Below are 12,592 nucleotides of genomic sequence, written 5' to 3'. Positions count from 1 at the left end.
CCCATTTGACCCATATCCCTCTAACCCCTTCCAATTCATATACCCATCCAGATGCTTTTGAATGTTGTAATTGTACCAGTCCCCACCACCTCCTCTGGTAGCTCATTCCATACACGCACCACCCTCTGCGTGAAAAAGTTGCCCCTTTTAAGTCTTTCCCCTCTCACTGCTTGAATGAATGATGCAGATTTGGTTGTTCTTAAAGAAGAAAATACTGCCAATATTTACTGTATTTTTTTCTTATTGTATGCAGCAACCTGTTTTTTGCACATTCCAGATCGCTGCATAGCCACCTTGCACACAGTACAGAAGGAGTATTCGCATCGGTAGAGTTTGGATGCTTTCAGCGGTTATTGCAACAATGCAGTGCCTCATTGATTTATGAATATTGGTAAGCTAGGAAAATGGTGTAAGTTAGTTTTGACAGACAGTGCTGACATTCATCCTGGCTGATGGATTTATCCTGTGAGCAATTCCTTGCCAGAAGCCAGTGCTGCCTGTCTGCTTCGCTTAGTGCTGAGGAACATTTCAGATAATTACTAGCTCACTGCTTTTATCTCCAATAAACTAGCATCTACCACACTGCCGGATCCCTGCTTTGTGAGCTACTTAGTATAGACATTGCCATCCACAATAACACCTTAACAACTATAGGAGTCATGCTTTTTTGAAACTTTAGTTTAGAGGAATATTCCCATATTTGTAGCTGATACAGTTAGATGAAGTAGGGTGGGAGATGGCTTATGTGAATCCTAAACACTGGCACTGATGAATTGGATTGAACAGTCTGTGTTCCTGTGCTGTACAGTGTATTCTATGTGGAATTACCTTCCCCTATGATGCCAGCAGATGGTGCTTTTAATAGGATTGATATTCACAGTGACCAGGAACAGTTTCCTGTTATTCAGCTGCCCAGTGTGAAGTATGCTCAACCTTGCCACCACTTTCTCTGTTACATCTGCTGTTCACATTATAAGAAATACTGTGGCTTTCTTATTAAATACTTAATTCCTTTTCTTTCACTAATTCATACTATTTTTTGTTTTCCTTTGAGACCTGTTAAGCTATTTGCCCCTCCCTTAGCCTCCATTCTCTCTTGGAAGCTGTGCCTCTCTCCTAACCCCACTTTCTTTCTTCGGATTCCCCTAAATCTCTAGTCCTCCGTGACAGATAGGCCTTTGACAACCAGTCCATTATCTGATTTCTACCTTTTCATTTCCCAGCCGAGTCAGAGAAATCCTGCAGCTTCCCACTTGTAAAAGAGCAGCATCAGATGGACATTTTTACAATCTGTGGCCTGACCCAATATTGGATCTTGCTTGCTGTGCTGACAGTTGGATTGCCATTCTTTCAACCTGGCACTTGCCTCCTATACAATACGAGCCAGTGGCTTTGGACTAGTTATCCAAAGCCCCGATCTTATGGTCTTGGGACATAGATTCAAATCCCATCACAGCAGATGGTGAAATTTGAATTCAATAAATTTTGGAAATGTGAAAAAAAGCTACTCTGACAATGTGGAATGCTGTTAGAAGCTATCTAGTCCTCGAGGAGTGGAAATTTGTCATCTTTACCTGGTTTGCTAATGAGTGACTGGCTCCAGATCCACAGAATGTGTTTGGCTCTTAACTGACCTCTGAAGTTATCTAGAGACCAATCAATTCAAAGGTGATTAGGAATCAATGACAAATGCTGGCCCGCCCAGTGATACCCACATCTGATGAAAGATTAAAATCACCCCTATCATTTGATGTAAAAACAAAGAACTTAAAGTATGCCTCATAAACTTGAGATATCTAATGTGCCACATCACTGTTATTTTTTAGTCACTATTGTAAAATAATTCATACACAGGATCTCTAACAGCATGTTAAATGACCTGCTCATCTATTTTTAAGAGTGCTCATTGAGGGGAAAAAAAGTGTGGGCCAGGGAGAATCTCTTTTCTCTTCTCGGAGTACCATCAGATTTCTCGTATTCATGAGAAATGATATATATGTAGGCCTCGTTAATGTTTAATTAGAAAGTCACAGCACTCCAGTTAAGTGTGGAAGTTCCAGCCAAATTATGTACTTGTCATTTTGGGATGGAATTTGACCTTCTGACTCAAGCTGTAGGTCTTTCATTGGTTGGCACCTGATTTTAGGTATCACCCGATGTGATGCCTCTTCTAGCCCACCCCATCCATGCCAGTTCCAGTACATTGGGAAATAGGGCATCAAGGAATAGATCAATTATATGTTTAAATAGAAAATCTGAATAGATGTTGCCCTTTACATTCAGCAGGAAGCCAGCTAGGATCTAATGAGTGTATTCATACTGCTGCAGTAAATTAAATCAGAAGGCATGAAAGTTAGGAATAAATCTCATAAATGAGGCCTTCATTCATGATGTATAGCTTCTAGAGCACGGAGTTGGTTTAATAGATCTCTGCCCATTCCCTAGATTTTCAGACAATTTTAATCAAAAAACTATATTTAAATATTTATTTTAACTAATGACCTAGTATTTATCAGTCCCAATGTTCATTGTTCATCATCCAAGCTCTTCTCTGTTATACAATACAATCTCCTTTGAATTTCCCTCAGATGATCTTCCAGTAAAGCACAAAGATTCCTCTTCTGCACAGCTACCAAGCTTTGGAGGCTTGACTCCAGCACACAATTTTTTGCTCATTTAAACAAATGGTTGGAAAACCATATGCCAACTATCAATATACATATTTGTAGCATATAGGTGTAGTTGTACAATTTATACATGTTTAACATGATCCACTGTTATTCTTGCTACCCTGCTGCCTACTTCTCAGTATTTCCGCATGTTGTGATAGTTTCATTTTTACATTATCTAATTGCTGGTAGTTGATTAATGAGTGCTAGATGGACAATATGCAAGTTTTTAACTGACAGAAATGTTTTGCAGAAGATATTTGTAATTTTTAAATATTCAAAGAGTTGAGATCTGCATGGGAAATCATTTGTGGCCTTTGTTGATTTCAAAACTTGGCAATAGTATTACAATCTGAGCCCAAACTGATGCGTGACCTGGAAAAATTGTGAACTGCTGGAAAAGTATGTTTGCGTTTCAACATATCAACGTGAAACAGACACCACAAGCTTTGTGTCGCTCATGGATTGACTTCTGCGTTGTGAAGTCATTTATTCCATCTGGTTTCTTACTGGACTGAATGAAAAGAAAATACTATAATATATCTAACCACCCAATATTGAGAGTTCTTGTAAAAACATTGAATATTATTTCTACATCACAAATCATTTAACCCATGAAGTGTTTTCTGAATGTACTTTCAATTCCTTAGTTTCTAATCGTGAGGACCCCATCTACATATTCCTCTGCATCTTCTCTCTGACATACCTTTTAAAAACCTTCTCAAAACACAATACTTCTACCAAATGTTTTGCATCTCTCCTTACTACACTTCCTAAATCACTGCCCCATTGCTGCGTGATGTTTTACCATTTAAATCTTTATTGTTTTCACCATTCAGCTTTTTTTGTCCGGAAATTTGGGAGTGAAAAGAAACCTGAAATTCTGATTTAAAAAAAAAGGTTATGTCAAAAGATTTGCAGCAATTTTTACACAACTGCTTCAGCTTAGACATTTAACACTCTAAACTGCTGGAGATGGAGTTAGCAGAAATGCCTGAAGCTACATGACAGGAGAATTCAGATTATCCAAGAGCCTGCCAAATGTGAAGCTGTGGACAAAATTTAGGGATCAACAGGAATCATTTAAAAAAAAAATGATTATTTGAGAAGAATCCTTGTATGAAAAGTACAAGGCATGCCCTTTCTGTGTTATGATTCTGAAGTCAGCAGTGAAGCCCAGGCACTTGCTTGATCAGACTTGATCTCAGATTAAAACTCACTGGGAGGTGTATCAGTCCCTGTGGTGAGAATATGACCTGTCCTGACATGCTGTGGGTTTCAGCATTACTTAATTGGCATTCCCAGTGTGAAGCTGCAGTCATGTTATCAAGCTGTCCGAGAAGCAAATCACATTCAAGAATTCTCATTGACAGTCTATCAGGGATTGAAGAGCACTAAAATCCAATCATTTTGTTTAGGACTACATGCAACAAACAAAGAATGGGACATACATGCACAGGCAAAAGTAGAAGCTACAATAAATATTGTTGCAAAATTATTTTGAGGTTTTAATTTAAAAATGTAGTCATTTATTTTAATGATTACATTTAACAGTAGTACAAAATTAGTAAATTAATTTTTTGGCGTTGGATCTTTTGTTCAAATAGAGTTATTTCTCCGATCACTGTTTTAAAATCACACTACATTTGATTGAACAGGATGTGTCTTTTATATGGGGTTTCAAACAGAGAGCGAAAAAGTGTATGTTCTCACCACACCAGCCAAATTAAAGGCTTCAAGGAGATTAAGGGATGGGATTGAAAGCATAACCTATGGCAGAGTAGCAAGTGGCAGACTGTAATATCAGAATTCCAACATTACTCTGCGCTTGTAAGTAAAGTTGCAGTCAGATTCAGAAGCATCATAATGGCAATTAATCACCATTTGGTGTCTGAAACCCTTGCAAAATCTGGGCTATTACTTTAAATGTGGTACATTTTATTCAATTCTGAGCATCTAATTATAGCTGGAATGTTGTTGTCTTTAACACAGTGGAAAACAACCAAAATGAAACTGGTAATCTGCAACACTAATGTTTGAAGGAATATCATGGATAATGAGCTTGTTCTTGTTGAAGTGGGGATTAGATTGAGGCAATCTCATCAAAGCTTTCACAATTCTGTAGGCGATTCACTACGCAGACTTGGGAAAAAAAATCTCCTTAATGTCAAATGGTTCATATAATGGACAACGTAACTTTAAACTGAGAAAACTTTTATAGGGGAAGCCAAGTGGATGTCTTTTGTTCATGATGTGGTTACTTACTTGTTCTTCAGCCAAGTTTGCACAGATGAGATAAAGACGATGTCCATGAATTCCAAATGGGTATACTGTTTGTGTATCAATCTTTGTTCATTGAGCTAGGAAATTCTTTCATGTAATGGTCATGGTCACACTGAGTGACAGGACAGGCTCAACAGGCTATTGACCTTTTCCTTATCCCTATTTCATGTTCCTAGATCCTAAGCAGTTACAGTAGTTTCTTTATAATGAAATTTCTAGTTAACTTGTAGAAAAAAAGAAGATAAAGCTGATGAAGCAGATCATTTAAATAGATTTGTGAGGCAACTAATTGTGTCTTTGGAGAAAATAGGTTAATATTAATCAAAAACAGAAATTGCTGGAGAAACTCAGCAGGTCTGGCAGTATCTGTGGGAAGATAGCAGAGTTAACATTTCGAGTCCAGTGACTCTTCGTCAGAACTGTTCTGATGGAGAGTGGCCAACTCAAATGCTGCTAGACCTGCTGAGTTTCTCCAGCAATTTCTGTTTTTTGTTTCAGATCTCTGACATCTGCAGTGCTTTGTTTTATTTTAGGGTAATTTTACTTTTTGGCAGTGATGAATATTAGGGTTGCAACATATCGTCTCACCATGATACAATATGGTCAATTTCCCTTTCACTGAAACAAGGGAATATTTGTCCATAGGACATATATTAAGGGCTAGGTAGGCGTAGAATTTACTCAGTGTGCTGGATGACTCTCAGTTAATGTGTAAAAAGTCAAGAGCATGGATGGAAAACTACAAGGGGCCGGCCTCCACCCCACCCCCAAACCCCCAGAATGTATGTTGGCACTGTCCTATTAGTGCTCTGAACTCTGTAGTGCACACTACACGGGTGCAGGCAGACCCACAAAGGAGATCCTACAAATCCCACAGCGAGGGAGATCAGGGCTATTGGGTTGGTCCTAATTGCCCACCTGAGAGAGAGAAAAGGCATGGGATTTTAAGTATAGGACAAAAGAGAGTTTGTCTTCTCAGAGGTGCCCCCAGTGAGCAAAGGGCATCCTCCAAAGATTCTCACTGGCCTGTCCATGCCAACTGTGTAACAACGTGAGCATGGTGGTATTGATGTCATTTGAGCTTTTAACAGTCTGTGAATCCTTAATTTCTTCACATATAGTGGTAGGCTGCTGATTGGATCACCTGCACACCCTCTCTATAACAGGGATTGAGCTCAGGGAATGTGGACTAATCACATAATCTATGTTACATGCCATTACAGTGAAAGCCATCACTACGGTAGTGTATAATAAGCAGCCCTAGGATGCTAGTAACTTTTAGTTTGCATCACAGAATACTGTGGCAGAGAAGGAGACCATTTGACCCATCATATCCATGCTAGCTTTCTGGAAGGCCATCTCAGAGAATCTCAGTCTGCTTCCCCTGCTGTTTTCCCATAGCTCTATAAATCTTTCTCCTTCAGGTATTTATCCAATTCTGTTTTGAAACACCAGGTTACATGCCTCCACTACCAACTTAGGTAGTGCATCCCAGATTTTTACTCACTGGGTTAAGACGGGAGGGGGTGTAAAAAGTCCTCAACTTCTTTTCATATGCATCCTAAATGGATGTGCTGTGGATCCTTTCACCAGTGCAAACGGTTTCTGTCCATGGTGCAACCCCTATGATGTTGAGCACTGCAACAAAATCTCTTCTGAATCTCATCTTCTGCAAGGAGAAAAACCTCCAATTCCATTCTTCCAATGTAACTGAACTGCTTCATCCTTGGACCATTTTTGTTTATCTTTTTTTCAACCCCTCTACAGTCTTCCTATCTTTCCCATAATGCGGGGCCAGATTTGTAGACCATATTTCATTTGAGGCCAAACCTATGTTTTGTAAAGATTCATCGTAGCTACCTTGTTTTTGCACTCTGTACCCTAATGTATAATGTATAATGTATAATGTATAATGTCTGTTATTAAAATCATGTTTTTAACCTGCCCTACCATTTTCAATGTTTCATGAACATATACTTCCAGGTCTTTCTGCTGCTGCGCTCCAAGTGTCCTTTTATTTTGCACAATCTTTCCTCATTCTTCCTATCAAAATGATCCACTTCACATTACCCTGCATTAAATTTCGCCTTTCATGTGCCCACCGTTCCTTCGGGCTGTCGGCCCTTTGAAGTTCCACACTATCCTCCTCATATTTCTCAATGCTTCCAAGTTTTGTACCATCTCCAAGTTTTGAAATTATGCCCGGACTATCCAAGTCTAGGCCATTAATACAAATCAAGAAAAGCATTGTACGTATCATGCTTCAAATTTGCTGGCAAATCTATTGTGTTTTTTTTATTAAATGCCTCTTGGAAATTCGTATAAACCAATTGACTGAATTACCATTATCAAACATTTCTGTTACCATATGACAGTTTACCTTTAACAAATCCTTCCTGCTTTTCTCTAAATAATCTGCACTTATCTCAGTGAAAATTGATTTTGTCCAAGGTTATTGTTTCTCAAAACTGAAGTTAAACTGACTGGACTGTATTTCCTGGTTTTATCCTTGCACCCTTTTTTTAAACAAGGATGCCAGATTTGAAATTCTCCGCTCATCTGCCACTGCCCCAATTCAAAGAAGGCTTCGAAAATTATAACTGTCCCGACTACTCACGTCCTCACCTTTCTCCACGTCTGTACATGTATCCCATCCAGTACAGGTGATATGAACATGAGCTAAATGCCTGATTTAAAAGATTGGGCACCAAATCAACCCAACTCTCTTGAATTTTTCTCGTCCACCCATCAGACTGCTTAAACAAAATGCCTTTCATTTCTGAAGAACGGTCTAGGCCGGAAACGTCAGCCTTCCTGCTCCTCTGATGCTGCTTGGCCTGCTGTGTTCATCCAGCTCTACACCTTGTTATCTCTGCCTTCCATTAAACTGGCCATGGCCATAAGGCTTTGAAGTGTATGTCCTCCAATTCTGTTTGGTATAACTTAACACGAGAGCAGAAAACAAAACAGTCAGTTTGACGTTTTATGGTCATTGTTTGAAGGTTTTCTTCAATGTTAACCTCCCTGAGCCCTGATCTATGTTTTCTGTTTAATTCATGCTTTTCAGTCTCATTTGTCTTTTTGTAAATTCATTAAAAATGAAAATTCCCAGAAATGCAGGTTCATAAACATGCTGCTGTGCATGAATAATGATTAAATGAATTGTAACTTAAAGAAGCATAATACGGATGTGAATTTTTAGCTGTTTTTGGACCATGATTCATAACATTGATGCATACACGTTTTACACTTGGGTATATTCTAGTGATCTTGGGAAGATATGTGGATGTGACGAGATGGCAGAAAAAGGAATAAGCCATTGGGATTTTTGGATCCAACTTCCAAGTTGTCCCCAGGAAGAAAGTTTTTGACCAGTACTTTTGAAACATTCAGTGCATTTTTTTTTAATATCACAGCAACGTGGCTCGATTGTTTAGCTGTTTCACATCGCTGGAAAAATAGACATGTTAAAGACACACACAGCGATTATTGCAAAACCAAACAGCACGTTCAGGCAATTAAGAGTTTTATGATGAGCTTTAAATCACTGGCTCTTGCTAGTTGTTTTATACTGCTACTCTGGTTGTACTCGCTGCATCTCACTCTCATTCTTTTTGTTATTCTAAGAAGTTGTTAGATTTGTAACTTGGTTGTCCATTAGACTTGCCACAGAAAGATACAATTGGCAAACAGATATTCCTTTAAAAACATGGTCATTTCTATTGCAATGGTGATCCAGTTCTCTAGCCCAGAAATTGAAAATATTGACTATTTCAAGGTAATTGATTGTTACACATTTTTTAAATTATGTTTTTCATATTTCTCCTTTGCTTTTTCTTCCTCTCAATCCAATCTTCTTTTCTCTTGCTGTACCTTATTTAACTCTAACTCCCCTGCTTTCTCGGTCATTCCTCACTTACTTTGTCAACCCTTAAATCTAAATAGCTAAGGTGACCCTCATGGTCCTGTAATTTACTGAAACCCAGATCCCCCCTTTCACTTGCTATCAGCTTGCACTTGCAGCAGGAAACAGTGCATAACCAGAGGATGCAAGAAGATATCTTAATGGAACATCCATGCGGTGCTCTTTTTTAGCACGTTCTGTCTGTTGTGTTGAGAGAGTTTCGGGATGACGAATATTTTTCCTGTCATTTTAGCTTATGTTGTCGGCAGTTGATCTATATTAGTCAGTTATACCCCACTTTTCTATTGATACAGCTTCTTCGTAGCGGAAACAGATACCTCATAAGGTCAGATGACATGGTGGAAACGGTTTACACTGAGAAAGGAGAAATTGTGAAAACCAAAGAGCGACGTCTGTTCATGTTAAATGATGTACTTATGTGTGCTACAGTCAGCTCTCGGTACGTATAGCAAAATATATATTTTAAATCTTACATCCTGCATGATATTAGTGTAATTGTTAGTATTGGCTAAGTGTACTTTCGTTCATTTCAATATTGTGAAGGTATTACTATCTTTCTTTAATTATTCAATTTCTTCATAAAAAATGTGAAGTGACCCATAGGAATGTGAGCAATGATACTGTTTCTCTAAAAGCTGTGACCCTCAAAACTATCCCAGTAGCATGACCACAGTCTCCCCCTTTCCCATAAATCTCACCAAGTTCCAACTTTGGTTTTTACTCATCATCAGAAGCTTCCTCGTCTCTCCTAGAAAGTTTGATTTTTTTCTATCAGTTCCTCAACTGATTAAACTGAGATTTCTATCAGCTATTCAATCCTCGCTGACTTTTCTTAACGTGTAGAGTTGTTTCAAAGTATTGATGTGCCTATTTGCTCACTGCAGAAAGATTCAATCTTTTTGGTTCTTGAAGCAAGGAAACATCAAATGTTGATCTTGTACATTTGCAAATTTTCACTCCATGTCAGTTAGAAAAATGAATAATAGCCAAGAATGCCCCCAGAAACATTCAGAAAGGAATGTTGGTAAATGGCTTCCTTGCTTGTTTGAATGAAGGGCTGCGGTTACAGTTACAATGTTTAAAAGACGTTTGGATAGATACCTGAATAGGAAAGGTTTGGAGGGATATGGGCCAGGAGCAGGCAGGTGGGCGTAGTTTAGTTTGGGATTATATTCGGCATGGACTGGTTGGATCGAAGGGTCTGTTTCCATGCTGTATTACTCCAAGTCTTGTGCAAGTTTTAAGTTTTGTTACTGCTCACTCATAGTTGCAGACTTGATCTGCGTGTTTGAATGTTGTTATATTAGGACCTAGCTCAGTGATTGACAGCTCCTAACTTACTCCTGGTTATGTCAGTGAGCCTGGGAAGCTTTCAGATCAATTTCAAGTACCTTGTAGCTCTAAAAAGCACAGAGATCACACAGTTTTAAACATTTTCCTGAAAGCAACAAATTGTTCAAATGGTGTAATTGCTTCATGGAATCTTAGTGGACAGATCAATTCTTTGTTTTAAGATAGATTGGACGTTATTAAGGCAAGACTGTGTTGCTGTGTCCATGATTTACTATTGCCCAACAGTGAGGATGATTTTACTGCAAGTACTCCATATCTACTGGTAGACAGATGATTAGCCAGTGATATTGTGGAGAAAGTGATACAGAGTGGCGATGTCACTGGATTAGTAATGAAGAGCTCAAGCTAACATTCTGGAAACATGGGTCCAAATCCCACCACGGTAGATGGTGAAATTTGAATTTGAAATTCTGGAATTAAAAGCCAACCATCCAGTTCATGAATGTCTTTCAAGAAAGGAAATCTGCCGGCCTTACCTAGTTTAGTCTACATGTGACTCAAGACTGTCAATAATGTGGTTGACTTTTAACTGCCCTCTGAAATGGCCTATCAATCCATTCTATTTAAGGACAACTTGAGATTGGACATCAAATGTCAGCCACACCCTGTGTGAGAATTTATTTTTAAAAATCAGTGTTGATGAAAACAAATTAACCAGAGACCATAGGGAAAGATTGTTTAGTGAGAGAAGGAATTTTTCTACCTACTTAAACTATCAATCCCTTCTCCAAAATCCAGCTATTTTCAGTTACATGCATGAACTCCAACGATTTATGGCAACCCTTTAGGAGCTATTCTTCATAAAGAATCAAAAAAAGTTATATGGTCAGTTGATTTTAACCAAACCACACATCAGAGGCTGTAGGTTAGTCGTGAGGATTTGGAAGCTTCGCTGAATTTTTAAATAATGTCCCCAAGTCGGAATTGTTGTAGGCAGGCACAGAAATTCTGACTAAAATCAGTTAACTTAGTTCGGAATAGTCACTGAATTTGAGGCCTTTCTGGTCTGCATCACTCAATTTGGCTGGCATTGTATTTTGTGATTAAGCCTCTGAAGTTTCTGATGATCTTTGGAGAGTCGAGGCAGACTTGATGGGCTGAATGGCCTGCTTCCCCACTCTAGGGATTTCATGATTCTATGATTTTAATCAATTAATAGACATTTTGTAAACTAGCACAACTATTCTGGTTTTATGCAGAGCATGTTGTGTCATTAACTAAGATAATTTTTGTGAAAATTTAGACCTACACCTTTATTGACATCTGTCAAATTTATAATTAATCTGGTTCTGTAAAATACTCTCTCTCATCATCTTGAAAAAAGTCTTACAATTACTGGAGGAGTTACAACAAGGAATGCCTGATTTTGAGTCAAGCTATTTTGCTTCCTGCTGGTTTGTGTTGACTAAGTTTGGCCCTGCATGTTCATCTAATAAGATACAATAGTAGTAGAGAAGTATAATTCTGCTGTCATGCGATAGATCAATGTCCTATTAATTTTAGCTTTTGTTTAATCAAATCAGACCATTGTTTTGCAGTTATGAAAAATATGTGGAAACAGTTTTAATTAAATCATTTCAAATGTATTTTTTTTCATATTTATATCATCATTTAGTTTTGATACAAAATTACTGGGCACAACACTTCTTTAGTGTGTGATATTTCTGTTGAAAATATTGATCTGGATTTTAAAGTCTGTGACAAACGAACATCACTTGCTATGCTTGCATTGCACAGAAAAGGTGTGTGGGCTTTAGCACTGCAGTTTGTGTTATTAGTATCCTGAAAAGGAAGCCAGGACTTGTGTGACCAAACCAAACAACAGTCTGTTTCCTGAACCAAACAGATTGAAGAATCTTCACTGAGGGAGTGCTGTTTGGTAATTTGTTATTAGTGTTGGATATGTAGGCTTCCATCAGTTACTGGGGGGCAGGCACTGTCATAGGTTACTACTGTTTTTAGATTCATTCAAGGAATGTGGGCTATGCTTCCTGTGTCAGCATTTATTACTCAATTCTAACTGTCCTTGACAAGGTGGAGGTGAACTGCCTTAAGCTGCTGCAGTCCAATTGGTTGTATACCTCAATGCTGTTAGGGAGGGAGTTCCAGGATACTGGCCCAGAGATAGTGAATGAACAGTAATATGTTTCTCAGGTCAAATGATGAGTCGCTCAAAGAAGGACTTGCAGGTGGGCATGTTGACAAGTATTTACAACCTTTCTGTTTCTAGATAATAATGGTCATGGGTTTGGAAGGTTCTTTCTAAGGAGCCTTGGTGAATTTCTGCAGTGGATCTTGTGGATGGTACACATTGCTGTTACTGATTATCAGTGGTGGAGAGAGCGGATGTTTGTGGACGTGG

General features: G+C 38.5%; 1 protein-coding gene across 1 annotated transcript in view; it reads left to right on the top strand.

Annotated features, from left to right (window-relative positions):
- The window catches only part of arhgef10 (Rho guanine nucleotide exchange factor (GEF) 10), a 175,267-nt gene that overhangs the window by 118,378 nt on the left and 44,297 nt on the right, over window positions 1-12,592 (top strand). Inside the window, exon 16 of the mRNA XM_048597102.1 lies at window positions 9,171-9,316. Within this exon, the coding sequence (XP_048453059.1) occupies window positions 9,171-9,316 (146 nt within the window). The remainder of the gene's footprint in view (window positions 1-9,170; window positions 9,317-12,592) is intronic.

Source organism: Rhincodon typus, chromosome 5, assembly GCF_021869965.1.
Source record: "Rhincodon typus isolate 14 chromosome 5, sRhiTyp1.1, whole genome shotgun sequence".
NCBI classification, from domain to species: Eukaryota; Metazoa; Chordata; class Chondrichthyes; order Orectolobiformes; family Rhincodontidae; genus Rhincodon; species Rhincodon typus.
The sequence above is the reverse complement of the archived record's forward strand: the minus strand, read 5'-3'. Positions and strand labels throughout refer to the sequence as shown.